The 27362-nt window shown below is 48.6% G+C and overlaps 1 protein-coding gene across 2 annotated transcripts; it reads left to right on the top strand.

The window, feature by feature from the left end:
- Nucleotides 1-27362, top strand: TSKU (tsukushi, small leucine rich proteoglycan). 2 transcript variants are annotated; one of them, XM_074982936.1, is made up of 2 exons: nt 1-175; nt 23061-27362. In XM_074982936.1, the coding sequence occupies exon 2, from the start codon at nt 23066-23068 to the stop codon at nt 24125-24127; it is 1062 nt and encodes a 353-aa protein (XP_074839037.1). In that variant the 5' UTR covers nt 1-175; nt 23061-23065; the 3' UTR covers nt 24128-27362. The 2 variants fall into 2 exon arrangements, with proteins under 2 accessions (XP_074839037.1, XP_074839118.1); XM_074983017.1 differs by lacking the exon at nt 1-175 and adding an exon at nt 15121-15209.

The following is a 27362-nucleotide window of genomic DNA, read 5'->3' on the forward strand; positions in this document are numbered from 1 at the left end:
GCCGAGCCTCGGGCGCGGAGGACGCTCCCTGGTGCCCAGATCTGGGTGCGCTGGGGCCGCTGGCTGCACTTTTGCGACGCTCCCCGGAGCGGGCGCCGGAGGAGGCGGGGGCCGGGGAGCGAGCGAGCGGCCGGCGCGGGCTCCAGTCGGCAGCCAGGTGTTGCTGCCGCCGGAGGTGAGTGTGGGGGGCCGGCTCCTTGCAGGCGGCGCCTGCCGGGGAGAGCGCGGCTGGGGCCGGGCCGCGCTGCGAGAAGGCGAAGTCCGCCCGGCAGCTGGGGCCCCAGCCCGGCCCGGCTCCCTTCCCTGGGGCTGCGCTGCGCGGGGCTGGGCGCGGGCGGGCTGCAAAGACTCGGGGGAGCTCGCAGCCAGGGGCTGGGGCAGAGCGTGGCGGCTTTCGCCTTTGCCCGGGGCGCGCGCGCCTCGCCCGGGCTGGGGGCCCCGGCCCCGCGCTGCCCGCGCGAAGGGGGACGAGCAGTTGAAATTGCCACGGTTGCACGTAATCTGAGCAGCCGCTGGAGTCGGTGCCCGCCCCCAACTGCCCGGTTTGGGGCTTTGATTTCACGCACGGTCCCTGGGCCGTCCCCCCACCCCCTCCTAGTCGTTTCCAGTCCCCGTCCCCCCCCCCCCCCCCGGCAGCGGATGGGGCGGGGGTACCGAGCAAGCTGCCTGGCCGCGCTCGCTGCTGCCCCGCAGACACGTTTTTTAACGGGACTTTTGCAGAGCCGCGCTCTGAGTGAGCCGGCTGGAGCCGAGGGAGGAGGGGACAAAGGAGCGGCAGGGGAAAACCCAGGTTAAGAGGTTACTGCCTAGTCAATATCTGTCTGGATCTGCCCGGACATGCAAACGCCTGGGGGGGTGGAAAATGCAGCCACAGCAAAGGAGAAGGTGGGTCTCCTGGGCAGTGTTTCTTGTGAGCTGTAGGCTGGTGCTGCCACTCAGGAGAAATTCAGTGCAATCCAGCTGATTAGCGGAGCCCACCGCCAGCAGAGTGTGTTTCTGTTGATGGTGCACGTAAAAAAAAATATTCCTCACGTAGATGGGAAAAATCCACATGTGTCTGGAAGAGAATGGAGGGAATGTTGCTCATGGTCTATCCTCAGATCCCAGGATTTGCAGCCTCTCTTCATGGGGTTAAGCTGAAGAGGGGAAGAGGGGGACAGTAGTAGAGGATTTGCCTTTTGGGAGAAGAGGAGAGTTATGGGGGTTTAGATAAGGTACACACCCTGTTAACTTTGCACCAGTCAAGAGGTTCATGCATCTTTTGTTAGTAATGCCTTAGTCAGTAGCTCATGGTATGGTGAGGAATGTTTTAGACCGCAGCACACGTCAGTTGATTGTGAACAACATGCCCGTATACGCTCTGTCCTCCTGGCTTGAGTTGGAAAATCGTGACCTGAGAACTTGATTGTGTGCACTGTAGGAAACTAGAGGTGGTGGCCTCTGGGTGAGACTGCCAAATGTATACGATTGCCCTTCACATGGGAGAAGTCCAGGGTACACCCCTCCCACAACTGCTGGTTCATGTTGCTCTTAGCATGTGGCACAAAATCCTAATGAACCTGAATGTCAGCCAGTGGAGCTGAGAACCACTGTTGCAAGAAGAAATGAGCCTTGTAACTTCTCCAATGATACAAGTACAGACAGACTTATGGTTTGTCAGTATGCTGGGGAGGAGGGAACCAGCTTGAGTTCTTGAGATGAAAAGTTTGCCCAGCTATAAGAAATCAGATGCTGCTACCCTGTATACTGCATTCACTCAAGTTACATTAGAAAGCTCAAGTAGCACTTTAAAGACCAGCAACATAGTTTATTAGGTAGCTTTTGTGGGACAGACCCACTTCTGTGGAAGTGGGTCTGTCCCACGAAAGCTCACCTAATAAAGTATTTTGCTAGTCTTTAGAGTGCTACTTGACTGCTTTTTGTTTTGATAGTGTACAGACTAGCACGGCTTCCTCTCTGTTACTGTTAGAAAGCTCGTCTTTCTGAATACTGCTCTTGCACTATACACAGCAGTCTGCTTACATTTAAATCATGGAACAGGAGGTATTGCTGTAGAACCAACACTAGTATTTCAAGATGCTTCAGATCAAACAGTGGGGGCGAGCACTTAAAATACCTGGGTAGAAGATGTGAGCAAACACTGCACTTAGCTATGCAGTCTTCTAAACATGCTGTCTGATTCTGCCAGCAACACTGTCTTGTCCCACTCGAATGTGACTGGAGAGGGCCTGGCAGTTAAAAGATCTTTCCAAGGGTTTGCAATGCAACCTTGTCTTCCTTCACCTCACTGTCCAAGGGTGTGGTGAGAACCCTAGCTTCATAAGAATTAGTTTGGTCTTAACCTCCAACATTGCTGTCATTTATTTATATTACACTAGCACATGGAGCTCTGACTTCTGCCAAGGACTCTGTAGCCTTGTTGATGCTACTGCTGGCTGGAGACTTAAGTCATGTAACCTCAGCTATGTCAAAGTGAAGGTACTTAGGTCCGCTTACCGCAGTGTCTTCACACTCTTCATATTCTGATGGAAAACCCAGATCTGTGGGAGAGTGCTTGGCAGTCAATTTATCATGTCTATAGTAGACATGGTAAATCAACTCCCATTGGAAAGATTGCTGCCCATGGATATAGCCCAGGACTCAAACTGCCCAGCACAAGTGCTAAGAGTGGCACGTGAGCCTGTTTAGATCTGCACATGAGGCAGGAGCTCAGCCCCACACCCCTGCTCCTCCATGCAGCTGGCAGCTTGCTCAAAGCCAGGCCACCTGTGGATTAACTGAAGACCAGCTAATGCTACCAACCACCACCTAAACAGTAAAGTTCTGCATCTTTATTTATGAATGATGATCCTCTAAGTAGGACTATGTGACTTTAAAAAGTGTCACCTGCACTAGAACTGTATAAAGAGATCAAAAGGTCGAATTTCAGCCCTCTGCCTCAGAAAGGTTGCTGACCCTGATCTAGCCTGGCGTGAACACATGCCCTGTACTGCTGAGTACTGCACAGCTACACAAGCAGGAACAATCCGAGCCCTGAAGAGCTCAGATGCAGCAGACAAAGAAGGCATCATTATCCCAGTGTTTACAGCTAGGAGTGCAAGGAACCAACGTACAGATCAAGTATCTTGCCCAAAGTTGTACAGCGAGTCAGTGGCAGAACCAGGAATTGAAGCCACATTTCCTGAGTTACTGCCTTAACCCAAAGACCCCTTAAGAATTCCTGACTCTTTTGTTGTGTCCTGTTGGATGTGATAGCTTGGGGGGGGGGAGGGGCGTGTGTGTGTGTGTGTGCGCACACGCGCAAGCGAGCAAGTGCATGCATGCCTGGGAGAGGGATTGAGAAATGGGCAGAGTGTGTATGAGTGAGAGAGGCGCATCTGTGGTGATATTAAGTTCCAGTTATGTTGTCAGGCCTATATAATGTACAGTAAACCCCCAAACCTTTGTTGCACTTAACTTGCATTAATGCGAGTTAAGTGCAACTCAGAGTTGCTCTGCAGCTGTCTGCCCCCGCCCAGCTCCCACAGGAAGCCAGGCGGTTGCAGTGGTGTGGCTTCTCCTCTGCTTCCCCCAGCTGGGAGAAGCCAAGGAGAAGCTGCGCCTGGCTCCCAGAGTGGCGGGGAGCCAAGAAAAAGACCACCAACATACTGGTCAGTTTTCTGGCTTGGCCAGCAGAGGGGAGCGAGGAGCCAGGCTGCTGCCTGGTGTCCAGCTCCCTTGCACTAGCTGGAGCTGGGAAATTGACCAGGACTCTTGCCCTCCTCCATTCCCTGGCTCCCCCCACCTGGCGTGGGAAGTTTGACTTATGTCAGGAGTTACTTAAATCAGGGGTCTGCTGTACACTGGTATATGTACAGCACCCTCCTTGCAAACGATATCTCCTGATTCCTGGCAGACTTAACAAAGCGCATTGGGCAGCAGGGCATAATGGTGTTAAGTGTGCAGACTGGTGTTGGTGAATGAACGTAAGCATGCCTGGGTTGCTGAATGAATGTAAGCGTTCCAGTCTAGAAGCCTGGAGAAAGAGGGACAGAGGCTGATGAGGAAGAGAAGAAGTGTGGAGTGGGCGGAAGGGTGGTCACTGATGAAATCCTGAGAAGGTGTTGATGTGATGGGGGAGAGACAGGAAGGGTCCTCTAGCCTGCTCCAGCTGCAGTGGCTTAAGCTCTTGCCCAGACCTAGGATGGCCAGAGCTGGGGGATGCAGAGAATTAGCCAGTGCTGAGTAATTGGGGAAGCAACAAAGGCATCTTGGGAAGCAGGCAGCCCCCCAAAGAAGGCTTTAAAAAGAGGAGGGTAACTTGCAGCAGTGCCTGCATGGTAGGAGTGAAGCACATCTCCATGCAGTGTGAGAAACTTGGCATGAGATTTGAGTGGGAGGTTTAGAGTTTTCACTCTATCCCTAACTGTTCCCTTTCCTCTGTCAGGCTCCTCTCCCTCCTCCTTGCTAGTCAGCTGTTTGGGAAGGGGAGGGGGGAAGCAAAGGGGGTGGGGATGGGTGTCTCCTTGTATAAGACAATAATCCCTTTTACACCAGCCTTACTGACCGCATGAGTTCCTGCCCGCTGGGGACGAGTCCGAAATCAGCGCAGAACAGAGGTGTTCTGTGTCCTACTTCCCAGAGCTGGCCTTTTGGCAGGCAAATTACAAAAAAAAACTGGACCAAGATTTGGAGGAGAAGATAAACCTTGGCCCAACCAGCAATTTTTATTTTAAACCTTGGTCACCCAGACCAATGTATCAGAGTGAAAAAACAAAAGCAGCTGAAAGCCAAATTGACATTTATGTGGTGCTGGTTCATTTTCTTGAATGGAAGCTGCCTCCTCTTACTACATGCTCTCTAGAGGGTTTTCCTTTAGTATGGTGACAATGAAAGGCAGAGAAGCAAAACCAGGGCTCCTTGAAAATTCAAAGTTGAATGCCCTTTATTATTACAGGACTTTCTCCCAATGCCATTCACGCCAGGCTGAAATCTGATGGGTAGGGCAGTGATTAATTGAAGCAGCCTAGCTGACTGTTGGGCCAGGAACGTGGCTGTGTAATACTGGGTGTGACACTTGTGGGTTCTTGTTCCTTCCCCCTTTTATCCTCTATTGCATGGGCATCTCTAACGGATTCTTCTCCTTTCCGTCTCTCTTAGCTGCTGGCCTTCAGACACAGGAGCCTTCTGTGTTTAGGCAGGGAGAGAATGCATAGCTAACAATGGAAAAAGTGCTCTTTAAAGCATGCTACATGTGCACCGGATAGCCATGCATTTGTTACGGTGGTGTTATTAGGCATGGCCTATCTAGGAACTTCATGGCTGTCACTATTCAGCACAGTGTGGTCCTTCCAGACTTAGCAATAGAGAATATAGGACACCTGCTGAAAGAAGCACAGCCCCCTGCTGCTTCAGCTCAAGGAGCATCTCATGAGTTGTTAGCAAGACAGGACTGATGACACACAGGTGAATGATCTTTGATTCATTCCTGTTGTGGAAATGCTGGCTAGTCAGTACAGCGGTTAGGTCTTTGGGGCACGGATCTGCAGGCCTCAGCCCTCTGGGTCCAGACTTCTCAATTGCTGGGTCACCACCCAAAATAGTTCTGTGTCAGTCCTCAGCACTCCGCTGGCCTTCTGACTGCTTGAGGAGCCCTCTCTAAGGCCACTGTTCAACAGGATCTCTGCTAACATGATTGCTAATGCACTACAACACTCAGTGTTCTAACACGTATTGTGAAATGTGGCTCTGCTACCACCTGGTCTGAATTCAGCTGGGTCAGAAATGGATCTTAGTGGAAGCAGCTGAATGCTGAGTTTGCATTTAAAGATGTTTCTTATCCCTGCTGAGGCAGGGCCTGAAAGCTCCCATCTGGGCCCCGATCACAGAATATGCCCAGATCCAAAGAGCTAGTTCTCCAGACAAGAGGCAGCAAGGGGGGAGGGTGGATGGTTCTTGAGGGAGCTCACATGTTGTTCTCGATCTGCATACAGCCGTAGTAGTTGAGATGGGAAAATTCCTCTTGAGTCTCTTGTCTCTGGCAGTCAAGCATTTGCTCTCTACTGTGTCTATGTTGACTGGGTCCCGGGTAATGAGGCTTCCACCACTTAGCCCTTCCATTGTGCAGCTAAACTGGTAGGAGAACTTCAGCCAGCCAGCCAGCCCACATTGCCGCCAGGAAATGGTGCTACTTTGGTAATTAAAAAATGACTTCTAACGCAGGTGGTTGGGCTCCAATTCGTGGGAACATCCCTGTTTCAGAAGGGTGCCGAAGAATGTGCTCAGGTCCCATTTAAGTCAGCAGGACTTAAAACCTGTGCTGAACTCTATACATGTGCTTATGTGCTGGACCTCACTGGGTCCTTCCTTCCCTCTCATCCCCTCTTGCCTATACAAGGAATGGGGCAAACAGTGCCCTGTTGCACACAGTGGTATAGGGAGACCAGAATGCAGGAAACACTGTTCTGGCACATATTCAGGACCGTGCTGGCAGGGTGGGGTCGTGCCAGTGGGAGCAGGGTGGGAGTGTGTAGTATTCACTCGTGAGAGCAGAGGTTGATGCCTGTATTTGCCATAGGGCTCTTGTAAAACAGGAATTATGCTGCTTGCTTGCTTTGCAATGTGATTTGGGATCCAAGGGGGGAGGTTTCCTTAAAGCAAGAGGTTTTGTGAGCTCCTATGTCCACATCTCAGCAGAGGGCATCCCACTAGTCTCTTGTCTCCAGCTGGCTGTGTAGATGTCGCCTTTGGTATTTACACGACTTGAAGTGCTGTCATATCTGGGAACCTCAAACTTTGTTGGGTTTTTTTTTTTTTAAAGGATTTATCCTAATATTCCTGTGCTGCTATCCCTGTTGTGCAGGGGGGCGGAAACTGAGGCACAAAGATTAAGTGAGTTGCCCACGGTCACACTGGAAGCCCAGGAGCAGGGACTTAAGCCCAGGTCTCTCAAGTGCCCTAACATCTGAGCCATCCTTCCTCTCGCTGTTTCAGATTGGTTGGAATGGACCAGATGCACCTTTGTAAGCCAGGAGTCTTTGGCTTTAGCTGCGTCTTCATTGGCAAAAAAAATACCATTGAAATTTTAACCTGTTGGTTACGTCTACGTGGGCAGCCTCTGTCAACAAAACTGGGCTGTTGTCGACAAAACTCGCCGAGCGTCTACGTGGCTAAAGCGCTCTGTCGAGAGTGTGTCGCCAAAACTTAGCTGTTCAGCTGGCAGTGTTATGCCTCTCCACAATCAGCTATGGTGCCTCTGGCAGTGTTTGGTCAACAGAGTGCACACGTAGACTATTCGGTTGATAGAGAGGGCTTCCAGTTCCCTGAGTAGCCGTGTGCAGAGCTTCTGCTCAGCCGTTCTGTCGAGAGGCCAGGCAGTCTGGCTGCTCTCTGTCAACAGAGAGGCTTGCTCTTTCGAGCCGCTTTTATGCGTAGACGTGGTCTGTCCACAGAGGTACTGCCAAGGTTTCTTTGTTGACAGTGACCTCTTTCGACAGAGGCTGCCCGTGTAGATGTAGCTGTTGAGTGCAGCTCATGGGTTGGGGGCATAGGCGGACTGTGCAAGCAAGCAAATGATGTGGTCTCACTGGTATCCCACCAGGCACTAGCCCTGCTGCAGAGGTAGCGTTTTGCTGGCACTGGTTCTCAGGACAGTCACATGGAGAATTTTCAGGACCCGTTTGTTGACAGCTGTGCTGTTATCCATGCCAGTGTCAAAGTTAGACTCGAGACTCACAATTTGTCAGACAACTCTGTTTATTAGCAAAGCTGCTCTACTAATACATTTAGAAAAGTGAGTCCCCTCCCAGGGCTCAGGTCTCTTAATTTATACAGATCAAGAAGGCTAGTTAATAGACAAAGGAAAAAACCAGACACACACCCACCCCATATAGTCCCTGAGACCAGTCACGTACCTTCATTTCCGTATCACCCTTAGCAATCCCCTGCCAATGACTCCCTGGTTACCTTAATTAATTACTGTCTAGCACCTACTGCTCTGGTTTTTGCTTTCCCAGGCACACCTGGCTCCATCCAAACCCACCCTACATTCCTACACACAGTATCAACATAACTTCCCCTTCTTGAGCTCAGAAGTAACGTTGTATCATAGTGTGATTTAATTTCTTTTTACAATGTAACTCTTTTATGTACAATGTCACATCTTATACTTCCACACCAGCCAGGAGTGAGCTGTGCTCTCCTCTGTGGAGGCTCTGCAGCTGAGCTTTGAGTGCCCTGTGCAGTTAAGAGGTGCAAAGATTATTCTGTAACAAGAGCAAAAGCCTCATCTGGTCCTGGTAGTCCTGTGGAGAGAGGAGCGTGGAGTTGTATTCTCTCTGTTGTGGAGCGCGAAGCACGAGAGGAAGGGACAGCTCCTGGTCTGGGTTAGGAGGACGTGCAGAAGAACACGATCTCTGGCAGGGAATGAGACATTGGGCAGACACCTGTGTGCTGGAGGATGAGGTGCTGGTGAGTAAAAGGGCAGTGCTGTGTCCTGCTGCGTTCCCTCTCTCTCGGCTTGACCTCCCTGGATTAGTGTCCCAGCAAGGCCCTGGGGGTGGGGAAGGGGAGGGTGCCCTTTGAATGACACATCCTAATGCTGCAGCCCTTGAGGAGCTCATGGCACCTTCTGCAAGCTCAGAGGATTCTCCACACAGGAATGAGTTTGCCAGAATTCCAGGATTCATTCCTTTCTGCCTCCCTCAGGTCACCTGCCATTCCAGCTGGATACGGCATTCTTCTCTCCCTCTCCTAAAAACGTACACTGTTATGGTGCGCTGTTGAACTCTGCCCTGCCGCACTCCAGATGTGGCTGCATTGGGTGGGGCAGTGGGACAGGCTATGGTAGAAAGGCTGTCCTGGTGTTACACTTCAACAGACGGTTCACCCCTTTTTGGCAGGGGGAAGGCATTTGAGAAAAGCTACATGAAGCTGCCAATGTTGTTATTGACTGCACCCAATTTACTCATGAATTGTGCCTTCCTGCCACCAGGAAGCAGAAACTTTCAATGTTCTCGTCCCATTGGTTGCTTCTTAAGAGGGAGAATGGGTCTAGAGTCCCCAGCCCCACCCTGGACATTTGGTGCAGGAGCCATAGGGAATGCCTGATGGTAGCCAGGATCATTCACGTGCAATCTGTTGGTATAGCAAAAGCCTGTCTCTGTAGTCAGAGGCTGGAGAAGGAAGGAGGATGGTGTTGAGCAATGTTCACTCTACATTTTTCCATCTGTGTGCAGAATGAATTTTATGCACACTGGGGCATGTGCAGATGTGCACTACCAGTAGACTTGCTGCCAGCTGTGGGCATTCAGCTAATCAGCAGGGTGGCATTTGATGCTCTCAAACAGATGTCGGGGACGATGCTTGGCCCTGCCAAGAGGGCAGGGGACTAGACTACATGATCTCATGAGGTCCCTTCCAGTTCTAGGAGATGTGTATCTCCATATATTATATTTGGGGAGGGGTAGCTCAGTGGTTTGTGCACTGGCCTGCTTAAACCCAGGGTAGTGAGTTCAGCCCTTGAGGGGGCCATTTAGGGATCAGGGCAAATAGATGCCTCCAGAGCAGCTGCTTACAGGGAGCACTGGTCCCAAGGCGCACATGAGCGCCATGTCTGCCCTGTGACTTGTAGCATGGTCCCTCCTCAGGCTGTGTTAGGTAATCAGGGCTGTCAGCCCTGTTAATGGTTGGATCAGGGAGGCAGTGGGAGTTTTCCTTAGTGCAGAGGGGTGCTAAACGATATCTTAAATCTAGGACACTGTCTGAGTTCTTGGCCACTGGTGTGCTCTCTGTCACTTATTTTTTTTCATGGGCTTCTAGCTTTATACCCTGAGAGCTGTCCTGTGGGCTTCACGTGAGTGGCCAAAGCAGTGGTGGGATCCTGTTGTGACAGGCTCATGCTTTGGTTTCCCTTCGCTTCATTGCATGAGGCCACCCAGTTGAGCAGCTCCTGCCCAAAGGTTGGTGTGGTGTTGTATGCTTGACTCACAGGTTTCCACCAATGCAGATGGTGCAATAGCAGCATCGGTTGGGTTTCCCCATCATGTAACATTCACCGCTTGCCTTGCAGCTCTGAGACACAAACGGCCCATTATAAAACTGAACACATTCCACCTAGATTATATCATGTCTCTGGAAACTGGAGAGGTACAGCCATAACAAGGGATTTGCATGGGACTGAGTGCATTTGGGTAGCCAGGTGCGGGAAGTCTCACGTAGGGTGTTTAAATAGAGCCGTATAAAGCTGCTGGAGAAGCAGGAAAGTTAAACAAGTTTGTTTAAAAACCTGACAGACCCAGTTATCTCTCCTTCCCATACCCTGCACTAAGGCACCTGACTGGAACTCAGGAGACTTGGCTTTTAATTCCAGGCTCTGCCACAGACTCACTATATGTCCCAGGGCAGATCACTTATCTTGCCCAGACTATTCTAGCTTTCCATAGCTGGGATCAGGATAGTTGCCCAAAATAGACCCAGCGCCCTGCTTGTGTTCTGCTTGTTTCATCCCTTGCAAATGTTTCATTAAAAGGAGCAGTGAGATTAGATCAGAGCAAAACTATAGCCAGTGATGCATGTTTCATAGCAAGGCAGAAGAAGCCCTGTGGTAGAAATGCTTGGCTAGCCTGTCCTTAGCATGATCTCTGAACCCCAAATCATTAGAGACTGGCTGAAGTCTCGAAGCAGGGTGGCTTATAGTCCTTCCAAAACTTTATCATAGAATCTTAGGGCTGGAGGAGACCTCAGAAGGTCAAATCCAGCCCCCTGCCTAAAGCAGAATCAACCCAACTAAATCATCCCAGCCAGGAGTTTGTCAAGCTGGAACTTAAAAACTGCTAGGGATGGAGATTCCACCACCTTTCTAGCTAACCCATTCCAGTGCTTCACCACCCTCCTAGTGGAATAATTTTTCCTAATATCCAACCTGGACCTCCCCCGCTGTAACCTAAGATCATTGCTCCTTGTTCTCAGTAGTGATGGATGGTAGAACAAGTATCAGAGAGTTAGCTGTGTTAGTCTGTGTCTTTGAGAACCACAAGAAGTCCTACGGCAGCTTATAGACTAACAGATATTTTGGAGCATAAGCTTTCGTGAGCAAAGACCTGCTTCGTCAGAGGCATGAGTCAGCTTCTCCATCCTCTATAGAGCCCCCTTCAGGAAGCTGAAGGCTGCTATCAAATCGCCTCTCGCTCTTCTCTTCTGCAAACTAAAGAAGCCCAAACACCTCAGCCTCTACTCATAGGTCATGTGCTCCAGCCCCATGATCACTTTGGTTGTCCTCCACTGGACCCGTTTTAGGGTATCCCCATCCTTTCTATATTGAGGGGCCCAGAACTGGATGCAATACTCCAGATTTGGCCTCACCAGTGCCGAGTAGAGGGGAGTAATAACATCTCTAGATCTGCTCTTAACATTTTGTCTTGGGGATAGCCTTTTGCTGGTGGAAACGCACAGTCCCTTTTGAAATCCTGATGGCTCTTGCTCAGGGCACATAGCAGTAAAAGGCTGGTGGTAAACTGGCCTGGGACAATTTTCGCTCTAATTTTTTTCCATCTGTGTGTGGAGTAAATTCTGTTATGTGCACCATTGCTGGAAACACATGCTGCTGGCTCAGGGCGCTGTGCGGGCTCTGCTTGTCTGCTAGGCAGCAAGTGAATCTCTCCTGAGTGCCTGCCTGAGTGCTTAGCTTACAGGGAACGCTGACCTGGGACATCTTTTGCTTAAATACTCACTCTTCCCCCAAGCATAACAGAACTGCCTGTAGGGAGGGCAAGGAAGTGTGTGTGTGTGTGTGTGTGTCGCTTTCAATTTTAGGTTGATTAGTCTGGGATGGCCGGACAATGTGGCATCCATGTGCTGTTGTGTTAATTGCTTGTTAACAACTCCCTTTATGATGGTGATGTTTGGGGCTGACAGCAAAGTGGGTGGCTTTTTATATCCCTTATTAGCTCTCATTAAAGGCAAATATAATTCATAGACGAGTGTTTCAGCCTCAGCGTTTAACTCTCATTCATGGCACGAGCAGAGAGAAAAGCAAAGGGGTTTTAAGGACAATTTCAGTTCCCATTTGTGTCTCCTGCAACTCTCCAGTGGTAGAGACACTTCATGGGTTCTAAGTGCTGATCTTTTGTCCCACCACTATGATGCACCAAGAGAGGGAGGGAGCTGCACAATACTAGACAAAAGAGAATCTCCCACATTCTCCCTCCCCCCACCCGCCACTTTGTAATTTGGGAGGTATCTGCTAGCTAAGCTGCACTGCACTTTGCACAGATAAACCCAGCTCCAATGGCTTATCGCAGATGAGGTGACTGATACAGTGAATCTGAGTAGATGGCTCTATTAAAAGTTCCAGAGTTCAGAGATGGATTTTCCTCTTACTATCAGTGGTGTAAATCTGGAGCAACCCTGTTGAGTTCCCTGGGATTACATTATTTTCCCAATCACATTGAGCAAATGAATAATTAGGTTGAAAGGGGATGGTGCTGGTTTTTGGCTTCCTCCATACTCAGAGCTGTGTAACAGCAGCACGTTTTATAATAGGGAACTGGTCTGTTGTGGCCTACACAGGGAAACCCCACTAGTCCTGTTCTCATTCATGCTAAGACCCCTTTACAGCACATTGAGGGTACTGCTAAACTTACCAAAAATTGACCCAGTCACTGTTGTTTTCTGGGGTTTGATTTAGTGTGCCTTATGGGGATGCATTAAATCGAACTATCAGGGCTCAGCAACCATCCCTGCTGGTACTTCTCACGAGGAGTAAGGGACGTTAATGAGTTCCCCCATGAGTCAATCCTAGATACGTTGATTTCAGCTATGCAGTTGTCCTAACTGGCATTGTGTATCTAGGATTGACTTTCAAGTCAGTGTAGACCTGCCCTGCCAGGGTAAAATGGTCTTTCAGAGGTTACCAAGGGCCATTGTTTTGAGGATGGAGCAATGCAAAGGGGCCTTAATGCAATGGGTCCATTGAAGGCTCTGCAGGGTTAGTCAGGACCATATTTTAAAATCATTGGACCTGCTTCTTGTCTCTAAGGCTATGTCTACACTAGGCAAAGTAAATTGACTGCTGATAGGCAATCTTGTAATCCTAGCTACAGCAGTCGTGTAGCTAGAATTGATGTATCTGCACTCTGCTTACTTGACTGTCCTTACTGAAGAAGGTTGATGGGAGAGTTTCTCCCATCAGCCTCCCTCAAGAAGTGAGGAGTACCAGGCTCGACTGCAAACCATGATGGGTCGATTTTGCACATCCCCACCAGACACGCGAAATCAAATCCCAGAAGATCGAACTTGAGCAGGTTGATCTTCTGGGCTAGTGTAGACATAGCCCAAGTAGCAGTGAAATCATCAGTGGCCTTTTCACCATCTCCCCCAAGCTAACAACCAGTTCCTTCTCTGACAAGTCTTTTTCACATACATTCCTTCCTACGCCCAGCAAGCATCTGTCTTCAGCCGCCTGGATAGTTTCTTTTAGGGATGGCTATCATCATCGCTATGAAAGAGTGAGAAGAAAAAGCTTGATTGACCTTTCAGTTGAACTGACACGAGTAAATACTCCACCTCTGCTGAGATGTATCACCTCCCATTCCTGGAGAGGAAGCCCTTTTCAAGAGGCAGGTGCAAAGTTTCTGTCCTCTTCAAAGATTCACCATTGCTTTTGTTTTTTTCTTTAAGGGCTTAACAGTCTCTGCTTTTAAACTAGTTTAAGCCACTTTCTCTCTCTGTTCACTCTGGTGTGTGAAACTTGCAGCGCTGGCTTTGGCACATTTCTTTGAGCCCAAATGATGCTTCAAGAGAGAGTGTTTCTTAATGGCCCCTATTGGAAAGCAATAGCTGTGGCAATATTGCACATTAACAATAGCTGTATAGCCTAACTAAAGGCAGGTAGACGTATTAATCAAGACAGGAAACCCAGGAGCTCATTAAAGCTTGGGAATGATGAGCACATTTTTAGAAAATAAAAAGAGCTTTAAAAAAGCTGTTACTGCCCCAAAAGGAACTAAATTAAAACTACCTCATGGGGGGGCTTGATTTATCTGATGGGGCTCCCATCTCCACTTTAACTCGGCACCTTAGAAATAACAAGCAATCTCTTTTCTTCCCAGCCTGCGGGATTATTCTCACTGACATCTGTGTGCAGCTTGCTTGGTTGTGGAGTAGAATTGTGTGTGTGTGTGTGTGTTTGTGTGTGTATTTTTAAGCTTGCCACCTCAGTAGATCCAGCCTGGTGTCTGGTTATTTGGCTGTGCTCTTTCTGCTGGTTGTGAGGGCTTTGCAGTTAGACAAAATCCTGATCTTTCTGTGGAAGTATCATGCCAAAAAAAGAAAAATAAGGCCTCCTCCCAAACCCCTGTTCCTGCCAGGAAAGTAAGTGGCTAGGTCTGAATTACAGGGGCAGACATCCTGAGTAAGCCATTTTTGGCCAGTGTTTAAAAAGTCCATAATCCTGCAGTTGAACCAGCGAACTGAGAAATCCTAACTCCACCAGTCACTTCAGCCCAGATCAGCTCAGGGTTTAAGCATGTGGTCAGCTAATGGGAAGTTGAACCACTCTGTACCTCAGTTTTCCAGTCTGCAGAATGGGGTGATCCATCCCTACAACAGAGCACAGCCTATAGTGATGTGCATGCGGTGTGCTTCAACACTGCCCTTGTGGAGAGATCTGAGAAATCCATCAAAGTGAAATTACCATCTTGAGGGTAGTTGCTGCTCCTGGAAGTGTAGTCCAGATGCAGCTGGCTAGCAGGGACCACAGAGGCCTGAGAGGTCCGGGTTTCTCATGTGGCTGTGCTAGAAGCACACCAAGTGGTAGTGCTGTCCAAGAAGGAGCAACTGCGAATCCCACATGTCTACCTACCAGTTTGGAAGGTGAGGGAAGCCTGGATTGCAAGGTAAGACTGTGCATTAGAAAAAAAAGTCATTTTGTTTGCACTGGTTTGCAACAAAGCTCTGTTATGTAATTCCTCCCCAGCGCTTTCTGCCCTCAGTGACTTTTAAAATATTTATCTATTGCAGAATAGGTTGGGAAAACCCAGTGCAAGTACAGGCCCTCATCCTGCCCCGTGATCCAGGCGTGCTCATGTTGAGATTCGTGGGGCAGAGGAGTGTGACGGAGTTGGAACAGAACCTATACTCAGTTTGGGCCAAAACCATTTGGACATCAGTCACTGCTCTGCCTGCTGGGGCTGATACAGATTAAAATGGCAACCACTCTGATATTTGGCAGGGTAGGCATTTTGATGAGAATTCAATTCACGCTGTACACGTTCCTTCTCTTCCCTCCCAGCCCCACTTTAAAATGAAATATGGATTTCTCCTGTGTGGAATAAAAAACCAAGTACACCTGGATATAACTGCCTAACAATGAAGGCTTTTTTTTGGGTTGGACGGCAACCTGTTGGCTTCTATAGGAGCCAGGCCAAACAAAACTTCAGCAAATGAGCTCAATGCCACTCTAAATGTGTCGTGCTGTTCTGTAATGGAATCCTTGCCTTTTTCTAATAGTCTCGTTAGAGAGTAAAGTACATCCTGTTTGCAAGGCAATTAAGAGACCCAATGAGCAAGGGAGAGGCAATGCAGAGCAGCGCCAATATAGGTTATTGCTCCCTTGGCTGGTAAGAAACTGTAATTGTAATGTAAATAGCTTTGCTCAGCTGTGCCTTGTACATTGATGTAGCCGCACTTGGCTAGCTCCAGCTTCCTGCGGGTGGCGGGGCTGTATAAAGAGTCATGAGTCATCATGGAGGTTGGAGCTGAAACACCTGTTTGGTCCTCTTATTTGTCTCCTTCCCTCATGAAGTGGAGAAAGAAGAGGCTTTCCATGCACAAACTGTAGGAGAGATTGGTCTTCTGGTTATGGAAGTCTGCCACTGGCCTGATTCTCCACTGACTTAAAGCACTGTAGGTCCCATGCCATCCCTGGAGCTTCACTTCATTCAGGGCCTAGAATCCTCACCCCACTGAAGCTCAATGCTAATAAAGAGGTAGCCATGTTAGTCTGTATTGGAACAAAACAAACTAGCCATGATGTAGCACTTTAAAGACTAACAGCATGACTTATTAAGTGGTGATCTTTCATGGGACAGACCCTTAACCCAAGAACTAGGGGTCAACAATTGAAGTTAAGAGGTAGCTGGTTTAAACCAAACAAAAGGAAGTATTTCTTTACACAACACACGGTCAGCCTGTGGAACTCCTTGCCAGAGGATGTTGTCAGGACCAGGACTTTAATAGCATTTTATTTAAAAAAAAAAAAAAAGAGAGAGAGAGAGAGAGAGAAGTTCAGAGAGGGTAGGTCTATCAGTGGCTATTAGCCAGGATGGGGAAGGTTGGTGTCCCTCGCCTCTGTTTGTCAGAAGCTAGGGATGAAAGGGAATGGATCAGTTGATGATACCCTGTTCTTTTCATTCCTCTGGGGCCCGTGGCATTGGCCACTGTCAGAAGACAGAATACTGGACTAGATGGACCTTTGATCTGATTCAGTATGGCTGTTCTGCTGTAGTGGAAGATCTGTCCCTGCCTTCAGTAGGGCTAAGGATTTCATCAAGTGTCTTAAAAGTCACCTGGAGCATGTTGTCCTGGGGTCTGTTTGATTCAGCTCCCGCTGCAGTTAATGGGATTCTTTTGTTTTGTTCCCAGGAGTTGGGTCTGGTTTGGAGAAGGAGACAGGCTCTTTCCCACTGATGAGCTGAGCAGGAATAGGAATATGGGAGAGAGGTCTCCAATGCACCATGTGTATCTAAGGGTGTACCTCTATTGATAAAGAGATTTAACTTTTCTGAAGCGCTGCTTTAGTGCGGTAAAATCCCTTCAGTGATGCGAATGTCAGTGCCTCCCTCGCACCCATTGCATGTGGGGCAGTGTGCCACTAAATCTACAGGCAAATGGAACTTGCTTGGCAAGATCACCAATAGCTGCAGAAAACAAAGTGTAAAACTTCTTGGTTTGCCAGAGACCTTAGGGAAGGTAAAACTGGCAGTTTATCCCCAAATAATGGTCTCGCCTCCTAGCAAACCTTACATAGTGCAATGCTGTAACAAGGGATCATTTGCCTATGCTGCCAGGATTGTTACAGAAATGGGCTACACCTTATTGCTCTTGCATATAATCAGTATTCTTCAGAAATGCTTGGACAAGAAGAGGTGTAGCGCAGGGACTGTCTTGTTCTGTGGGAACAGTGTCGAGCACAGTGGAGCCTCTTGGCTGCTGCTGCCGCCAGCCACTGCAAGCCTTGACGCATGGTGAGAGGGAGGCCCCAGCTCCACACCTCCAGAAGGGGCGGGTCAAGAGTCAAAGGGGAAGGGCCAAGTGTAAAAGAGGAGGGGCCTAGGGCAGTCAGTCTTTAGTGCTATCAAAACAAAAAGCAGTCAAGTAGCACTTTAAAGACTAGCAAAATGGTTTATTAGGTGAGGTTTCGTGGGACAGACCCACTTCTTCAGACCAGGTTTTCAGGTCTGTCCCACGAAACCTCACCTAATAAACCATTTTGCTAGTCTTTAAAGTGCTACTTGACTGCTTTTTGTTTTGCTAGTGTATAGACTAGCACGGCTTCCTCTTTGTTACTAGTCTTTAGTGCTGTTCGCATTGTGGCACTGCCCCTCCCTCCTCTTCTCTCTTCCCCCCCCTCCCCCCCAGCCTTGAAAGAGGCTTGGCTTCGAAAGGCAGGGTCCCTGTGCAATTGCCCCCTTACCCCCTCCTGTTGGATGGCTCATTGCCACACAGGCAGTAATAAATGCCTGGCTAGATCATACTTTGTCTGCTTCTTCCTTTCTTCTCTTAATGCATTTTGCAAATTGACAAGTAATTCACAATGGCTCTCCCAGTGTCTTCTGTGAATTAACAAAGACCCATTGCCCAGGGGGAGGAATCGACCTGGGAGAAGATGGAAGTAGCTGTGAACTGCTAGGAAATGCCTGGCCAAACGTTCCTAGTTGAACAGGAGGCAATAAGCAAAGGATCAAAGGTCCAGTGACAAAGATATCGCCACAAGGGTATTGCATTGTTTTATTAGAGAGTGAAGAAAGGTGACAATAGCCAGGAAAGGCTGTAACAATACATTATCAAAACAAAAAGCAGTCAAGTAGCACTTTAAAGACTTCTGTAACCATACATATTTTTCAAGGCTTTTCCTTTATCTCAACTAGCATCCGACCTTTTGGAGCAGAATAGCTGTAATAGAGAGATCATTGTTTTTGGGGACCTGTTTCTAGTGCAGATCTCCTGAAATCCCCCTTGGAAAAGCATAAAGAGAGCTGGCATAGACTCAACCAAGGTTACCTGTACCCCTGTGGGTACCCAGAGGTCTTCCAGGGGTACATCAACTCATCTGTTTTCCTAGTTTTACAACAGGCTTCCATGCAAAAGCATCATCGAAGTTGGTACAAACAAAATTTTTACAATGACTTTTGTTTGTATAGCTCTGTGTGTTACACACCCAGATTGAAATACAATATTTTATATTCTAATTCATTTAGTTTGTAATTTTATGGTAAACATCAGAAGACAAGCAATTTGTCAGTACGAGTGTGTTGCAACACTTATGTATTTTAAGGTCTGATTTTGGAAGCAAGTAGTTTTAAAAAGTGAGGTGAGACTTTGCTCTTGTGTGCTCCCATCAGACTCCTGAAAGGCTAAACTTACCTGGAAAAGTTGAGAACCGCTGCTCTGTAATAGTCAGGCAGTTAGTTATTCAAAAACTGTTTTCAAAAGTTCTGGAACACTAAACGTACTAGTTACACTACACAGCAGTACATCTTGCTTTGATACAGTAGAACAAATGTGATGCAATGGTAGAAAAAACTGTCTGAAAATTACAAGTACTTGAGGTACGTACTTATTGCGTGTGTTTTTGTTTTTTTTTTTAAAGGGGAGGGGTGGTACCTTTTTTAATAAAGGTTGAGAAACACTGGACTAGTGATTCCAGGCAGTGACGTGCAGGAACAATAGGAATAATCAGCCCTTCTAACTGCTGGAGTGTAACCACCTCACAGTGGTGGGATGCCAGCCTGTTACATTTTAGGACCACCCCCCGACCCAGGAGCCTGGAGCTAAAGCTTTTAATTAGCTTGCTCAGGAAACCACATTACTGCAGCTACCTATCTATCGTTCTGTGGTGAAGCCGTTAAAAGATAAGTGATGGAAAGGTCTGGCAAGTCTTGTGAAACGGGGATGAGCCTCCGAGCTCACTTTGTCCTTCAGCTATGAAGATGGCAAGATTCTTCCAAGAGAAGCTGAGGAAGAGCCGTGGAGGGCACCACTGGTAGGTCCCTGGCTGGAATCCTCCTCCAGATGGACCACTACCTGAGGGCTGTTTGGTGGGGGAACCGATGGGTGAGAACTCAAATGTGTGCCAGTTGGGCGCTTGGCCCAGAGGCTTTTATTTTCCCAGGCTGTGGATTTTTTTGCAGGTGGATTTTTCCCAAGGCAGAAAATCCAGTGGATGGGGGTGAATCTGCCAGATTCCGAAGCAGAGACAGGTGGACCTGAGGGCTCTGCAGAGCTAGCAGAGCCAGTCTGCCTTGGACGCGTCCATGGGCATCAACATGGCGAGCTTTTGGAATGACGACTGTTCTTGTCCTCGTACAGTCCAGGTTCTCCTAAGCTGAACCGCAGCCTGAACCCAGGCCATGCTCTGAGTGGTAGACACCTTAGCAGGAAGCCAGGCTGTGCAGTGACCACAACTTCTCCTGCACTGATCAGAAAAGAGCAAGGGTTCGGCACTTCCTCTCAATGACACCCACCCACACTGTTCTCTCCTGCTCACCAGAAACCCCAAGGGAGGGCTGCCGGCAGAACCATGGCACGCACTCTGGCTGGCTGTGGAGTGGGGCTGCTGCTGAGGCAAGCTCCCTACCTGCCCCAGCCCCATGCCACCATGGCCCTATGTGTGGACAGGGCAGGGGTTTGAGTGCACTGCTCCTGCCTACAAGCACCAGCCTATTGGCCAGGAGTAGGACCAACAGGAACTGAGGGGGCAGTGCTGGTAGAAAGGAGCTGTGGGTCAAGCCATGTGACTCCCCCGGGGGTGCTTGGTCCCTTTTTGAGAGGGGTGTGGGACCGCATAGGCAGAAAGTGTGCCTTAGCCTTGTGGAGCCGCTCCCTCCTGCACCACAAGCCCCAGACCTGAATCCCTTCCCAGAGCCGCCATCCTGTGCCCCGACACTGCCCCTTTCTGCACCCAGATTCCCTCCCAGAGCTTGTAGCTCTCCCTCCCAACCCCCTGCCCCAGGCTCAGCCTGGAGCCCCCCACCATACTTCAAACCCCTCACATCCAGCCCAGAGCCAGCACTCGCTCCTGAACCCCAACCCCCTGCCCAGCCCAGTGACGGTGAGTGTGTTGTGGGGAGTGAGCAATGGAGAAAGGAGGCTAGAGCACGCAGGGCAGCGTTTTGAAAAGGGGCGTGGCCTCGGGGAAGGGGCGGGCCGCATCCTGGGTTGCCCTTAAATTCAAAAATGTGATTTTTAGGCATGAGAAAGTTCGAGACCATTGAGATGGTATCTGAGCACTTCCCTGCTTGCCAGGAGTACGAGTGGGAAAAGGAATTAATCCCTGGGAAGTGCTATTTTCCCCCGGTGCCAGATGGGGAACTGCAGTACAGCAAAATTAAGTGACTTATCAAGGTGACATAGGAAATCTCAAGCACATCAGGGCATGGAATCCACGTCTGTCGAGTTCTTGACTAGTTCCCCAACCAGTGGACTATACCAATGTTTCCATCTGAGGCTTGGTCTACGTTAGAGCTCAGTTTACTGCAGATGTACAGTTCTAGCTATGGTTACTGCATCGTTAGGATCAACATATCTGTTGATCTCTCTGTCCTCGGAGGTTGACAGGAGCGTTACTCACATCAATCTCCCTTACTCCTCGTGCGAGCAGCAGTACAGGGGTCAACTGAGGACCCCAGAGAGAGTGGTTTTTTTACATGCCTTTACCAGACACATGAAATCAAACTCGGGATGATCAAACCTGAATGGGTCGATCTCCTTGTAAGCATAGACAAACCTTAAGCTACAGCTTCTTAAATTGCCTTGAAGCTCTGGGCTGTGACTACACTTACAATGCTACTACAACACAGCTGCAGTGCTTCAGGGCAGTCACTCACTGGGGTGATGGGAGGGGTTCTCCAGTTGCTGTAATTAACCCAGCTCCATGAGAGGTAGTAGCTAGGTTAAGGGAAGACTTCTATCTCCCTAGAGCTGCCTCCACTGGAGGTTAGGCTGACATAGCTTTGGCTCTTGGGGTATGGATTTTTCACATGCTGAGAGAAACAGATATGTGGATGTAAAGTCTTTCAGTGTAAAGTAGCCCCCAGAGTTTGAGCCATAATATGAGAGCAGCCTTGTGGGTGGTTCATCTTAAATTGGTGGAGATGCAGCTAGGACAGATCTTGCTTCAGAGCAGTGATCACACTTCCAGGCAATTCCAGCATGATTTTAGTTAGACGACCAATCATGATGGGTGTGGCCAATTTTCTCATGTTCCCATAAAGATTGTTTACAGCCTGGCTGTCTGTGTTGTGTGCTGTTGTTTGGCTGTAATTTACCCTTAAGTCTGGGTCTACATGGAGCTACATGAGGGGCTTTTTGCCGGCAGAGGCGCGTCCACATGGCCTCTTTACTACCGGCATCCCACTCTGCCGAGAGCAAGATCTTGTGCAGCTATGCTAATGAGCCGTGGGACCATGCTAATGAGCAGCCATTTGCAATTGTGAGGCTACTCGTTAGCATGGAGCTGCTGGGAGATCGGCTCTGTGTAGACCCAGCCTAAATGTCTTCTAAAGCCACATCTACATGGGCGCCTTCTGTCGACAGAACAGGGCTTCTGTCAACAAAACTCGTGGAGCGTCCCAATGACTAAGGTGATCTGACTGGAGATTGTCAACAGAAGTGGGCTCTTTAATCAGTAGAGTTATACCTCTCCCCATTGAGGGGTAACGTCTGTGACAGAGTGACCGTGTAGACAGTTCTGTCAACAGGAAGGGCTTCCCATTGCCAGGCAGCCATGTTTGCAGAGCTGTCATTCCGCTGCTCTATCACCAGCGGCAGTGCAGTCTGGCAGTTCTCTGCTGGCGGAGCAAGTGGTTGTGCAGATTCGTTCTGTCGAGATTTCTGTCGACAGTGACTGGTGTCGATGGAAGCTGCCTGTGCAGATGTGGCCTAAGAGCTCAGTAAGCAGTAGAAGTGGTGGTAATGTGCTAGACAGTATTGACCTCCCGTGGCCCAGCAAATTGCCTTGATCGGCACCGGTCAAGTCCTCAGGGTACTAAACTAGTGAGGTTAAACCTGTGCTGGCTTTGTTACACTTGCATGGACCAGGTCTAAAGCTATGTCTACACTAGGTAGGTAAGTCAATTGCAGATAGAATCAGCGTATCTGCAATTTACTTACCTGGCCATCCTCACTGCAGAAGGTCGATGGAAGAATTTCTCCAGTTAACCTCCCTTACTCCTTGTGATAGCTGCCAACCCCGATAGGTCAATTTTGCGCTTTCCTACCACGTGCGCGAAATTCAGGGTTGATCTTTTGGGTAATGTAGATATGGCCTAAGTGAGAGTCTTTCCCCCTTAATCTCCCACTGGGGGTAGCAGTTGATAGGCCTACGGTCAACAAGGCACTGGTGGTATCTTAATTGCCATGTTGTCCAACTCCATTCAATACCCATCTAGATGAATGGTCCAAATGACTGCAGTCACTCTCTATACGCTACAGCTGTTACAGTAGGGAACTTCAGAGGGAAAAATCTAGTCTAGGAAATGCCCCTGGCTACCCTCCTGCAGTGATCTGAATGTGTGACAATCCAATACATTAGGAGCATGTATTCCACATCACTGCTTCAGTTCCAACACCAGTGGCGGTACATACTTGCACATACTGACTGCTAATGCAGTCAGATCCTTTCACTATTGAGTGACTGTGCCATGTATCGACAAGCACATCTGACTGGCATTTGGAGAGATACTCGTGATGTGATTATGCAGTTCAAATTGTTTAAACCATCTTTGGCAAAGTTTTAAGGGTGAGTCACTTTTTCTGTGGTGTTTCAGACACCTTTTTAATTCTCTCCCCGTCTTGTCTTTCAGGTTCAATGATGCCTCTACCAACCTGGCTCAACCTGCTGCTTCTCTTTCCTTGCATGGGTACTACCAAGACCTGCTCCCCGGGATGCCACTGTGAAGTGGAGAGTTTTGGTCTCTTTGACAGCTTCAGCTTGACCAAGGTGGACTGCAGTGGAATAGGGTCACACATTGTTCCTGTCCCTATCCCGCTGGATACTTCCTATTTGGATCTGTCTTCAAACAAACTGGAAAGCATCAATGAGTCAGTGCTCGCCGGCCCTGGTTATACCACCTTGGTGAGCCTGGACCTGAGCTACAATAAAATTGCTAAGATCTCTTCCATGACTTTCTCCAAGCTCAGGTATCTGGAATCCTTGGATCTGAGTCATAACTCTTTGGCAGTCCTTCCAGATGATTGCTTCTCCAGTTCACCCCTGGGGGACGTAGATCTAAGCAATAACAACCTCCTGGATATAAAGTTAGATGTGTTTGCTTCCAGAGGTCAAGGGAAACCCATTAATGTGGATCTGTCCAACAACACGATAAGCACAGTCACACGACATTATGACAAAAGCATCCCCAATATCCAGAGTTTAAACCTGTCTGGAAATAGACTAAGGACTGTGCCAAATCTCCAAGGGATTCCTCTGCGGTACTTAAATCTGGATGGGAACCCTCTAGCCAAGATTGAGAAAGGAGCCTTCGTGGGACTGATGGATTTAATACATTTATCTCTCAGCGGCTTACAGGGCTTTAGAGAGATCTCTCCTTACAGCTTCATAGAACTGCCCAATCTCCAGGTACTCGATTTATCCAGCAACCCGAACCTTAAATCACTGAGTGGCGAAGTAGTCTTTGGGCTGAGTTGCTTGCAAGAGCTCAACCTGTCCAGTACAAGCGTGTCCTTCCTGCCAAAGACTGTGCTGAAATACTTACCTACCATCAAAAGCATTACCTTGGGGAAGAATGTTCAATGTCTTAAGGTGACGAAGGAAGGACAGTATCACCGACAAATGGGGCTGACCAAAAAGGAGGTTCTCAGTTGTCATGATAGCCATGGGTCTGTCGCGGCAGCCCCCTATGTCTCATGATGAAAGTAGAGGGGAAAGGGTTTGGGGGGTAATGGAGGGAGTTTGTACAATTATCTGGACTGTCATGATGCCACGTGCCTTTCATATGTAATTTTGTTAATAATTTATACGTTTGTATATGCCAATACTTGATGGTGTGTCTTTAAGTTCTGTATTGCTGGCCACCGTTTTCTGCCACAGGTTGGCTACTGCCTCCTAGTCCAGGAAGCATAGGTAGGTGATACCTGAAGCATGGGAGCCACCAGTGGTGTTTGCTCTGAATGGGGACCAGGTGGTATTGTTTTGAATTTCTGACAGAGGGCAGCATATGTGGGGAGAAAATGCAATTTGGGCCAGGTTTACTTGCAGGAGCAAAGCTAGCCCCATCAACAGCATGCACCAAAATGTGTTAACTCTGCAGTCATTTGCTTACAAGTCCATGCTTTAGCCATTGTTCACCCCCCACACCCCTGCCAGAAGTGCCTTCCAATGTTGCCTTCCTTGGCAGCACCCTCCTCATTTAATGCACTTTCAGTTGGAAGAAAAAGTATTCAGCAAACCTGAGGACAGGGAGCTTCTACGGCTTACATGCTATTTGCATGAAAAGTGCAATGAATACTTGGTACCTGGGGGCCATTTCTCCCCACCTCAGCCTGATCCTTGGTGCACACGATTGCATTCGATCCTCCCCTGGAAACCCTGGGGGCTTTTTGAGGCAGATGTTTAACTTGGTTGTCTGTCAAAGACAGACGGTTGCAATGTGGTGCTGTGCCATTGGAAGGATTGAACCCAGACCCAGCTGCCGCATGCTGTGCGTGCAGTTGAAAGGAGCCTGCCTGGGAGAAGGTCAGGCTGGCTGGGAGCTGGGCTCCGGCAGGATAAAGGATATTGAGCTGTAAAAGGGAGAACGGCCTGTAAACTACATTAAACATTCCCTCCATTGGTGTTTGGCTCATAAAGAGGCTAGATAGAGGTGAAGCGAGTGCCATTTGGCAGTCAGCCAAGCCAGACCTGGGTATATGGAACTTCAGAACCCTCCAAGTGTTTACTTGAGCAAATTGTCAGAGAGAGATTTATTTGTTTGGGCATTTAAAGACTGCTGATGAGACTCCTTAGCCTGACAACCTTATCAAACCAAGAGGTAAGCCCATGGGACTGAGACTTCTCCAGGCTAATAACTAGTCTTTAAAGTGCTGCTGGACTGCTTTTTTGTTTTGATGTGTCGTGCAGATTTCCTTCTCTTCCCCTCCAACATACACACACTTTACCTCCCATTTTCTGGCTGTGCTGTTTAATGCCATTTCAAGCCAGAAAATGGGAGAGCGGGGAGAAAGCAGCCCCAAGCTTTTGGCATGGAGCCGACACCCACTGGTTAATAGAAAAGGGTAATAGCAGACCCACCTGTCTGGAAGGGAACCTTTTTCGGGGAGTGCTGCTTTCTAGTGCTCTCTCATCCTTGGCAGCTAACTGAAATCTGCGGAAATCAAGGTCTCCAGAGGACAGAGCAGTTTGAAGTCAGCTTGGCCCAATTGCCTGTGTGCTGAATTTGGAGGAAAATCTAGAGCAAAGGGAATTGGGAGAGGCAGAGGCTTCAGGCAGAGAGGAAGGAACAATGCACAAGTACTGTGGTGAGCGAGTGAAACGCAGAGCTCAACCAAACGGGCGGCGGTGGGAGGGGTGCAGATGCCACCTGAAAACCAAGCTTCGGCTCTGGGAATGTAGCAGGGAATTTTGACTCTGCTCTCCAGAGAGACTCAGCCTGGAGGTGACTCCTCCAGCAGTGGAGTTATCTTCTTACCCCAAGCCAGAATCTGGCCCACTCCTGCTTGGCATGGGGAGGGCAGAGCGAAACGGAACAGACAGCGTCTGCTCTCAGCTGCACTGGCTGACACGCTTGTCTACATGCACAGTTTCACTAAAGGAATGAGTTTCTTTTTAAGACCAGTTTGTTGAGCCCATGCAAAAGGCTGAGTGGATGCTCTTAATTTTAGTTTAAACCAGGTGTAGGGGAATTTAACTTTAATCCGTCAGAAGCAGGTTTAACCTAGACAGCAATGAGCCCTGCTGAAACCAGAACTGCTTTGACCACTGAAGAGTTTGCACTGATTAACAAAAACCCATGCGAATGTGCCTGTGGGCGAGCGTGGAGTTTGACTGGAATCAGTGTAACAGAGATGAGCATCTGTCCCATTCTATAGCCAGGCAGTAAGGTGGATGTAAACGAGGAAGAAAACGGGAAAGGCAAGGAGTGAGCTGGCAGACTGCAGGAATCTGAGGTAAATGCCCTAACATCAAGAAGGGGGGTAGGGAGATGACCCGGAGGGAAGAGCAAAGATAAAGAGGGTCGCACACATCACCATTGAGTAGATTCCAATATATGCTGGAGGAGGAGTGAAAAAATCTTATAGCCCCCACGCTGGAGCAGCTTGCATTCAGCATCAAAGCCACTGCAGTGTCCAGGGAATCCACAAACAGCTACATCTTCCCAGCTACAGTATATTGGTAATTGAAATTACACTCTCCAAACCAGCTCACTGTGGTAGAAAGCCTTTGAACAAATCCAAAGCCTGTTATTGTCTTGGAAGGGCCAGATTCCCAGCTGATGCTATACGATGACCAACACCAGCTAGGCCAGTCTTTGATTTGATTCTCCAGTGGCTTGGTCCTGTGTCTTATCATTGAAAGCAAACACTTTTAAGTCTCTTCCTTCCCCCCCTCACCCAGGCTTCACTTGTCCTTTTAAATTCTCAGCTTGCCTTTGAAGAAAAAGCTACATGCTTCTCATACAGCCAAAGGTAAGAGTGTTGTCGTAAATGGGATATGGTTCTATAAAATCGGAAGTGAAACCATGAACAAATAGGAACTGTCTGGGGTTTGTTTGGTTTTTTTCTTTCCCCTTGGAATCTTGCCTTTTTAAGAGACTTTCTGCTGGCAGAAAACTTAATTTTTAAAACTCTTATTTTATAGTTCTGTATGAAGATGAAATGTTTGGGGGATAATATACAGGCTGTGAAAGTTCCTGCCTTTGCACCGCTGTGGTAGATGACATACCCAATGTGACAATCCAATTGAAGACTGCAAGATTTGCTCTTGTAATCTCATGGTAGCCGCTAACTAAATGAGTCTTATGAAGGGCTGGTTGAGTGTGTGTGTGTGTGTGTGTGTGTGTGTGTAAAATATATATTTTTAGACTCTGCAGCATTGTAATGCTTTGTGATTCTACACAATATAATAAAGTAATTTGGGAGAGATCAAA

The sequence above is a fragment of the Carettochelys insculpta genome, chromosome 1 (assembly GCF_033958435.1).
Source record: "Carettochelys insculpta isolate YL-2023 chromosome 1, ASM3395843v1, whole genome shotgun sequence".
NCBI classification, from domain to species: domain Eukaryota; kingdom Metazoa; phylum Chordata; order Testudines; family Carettochelyidae; genus Carettochelys; species Carettochelys insculpta.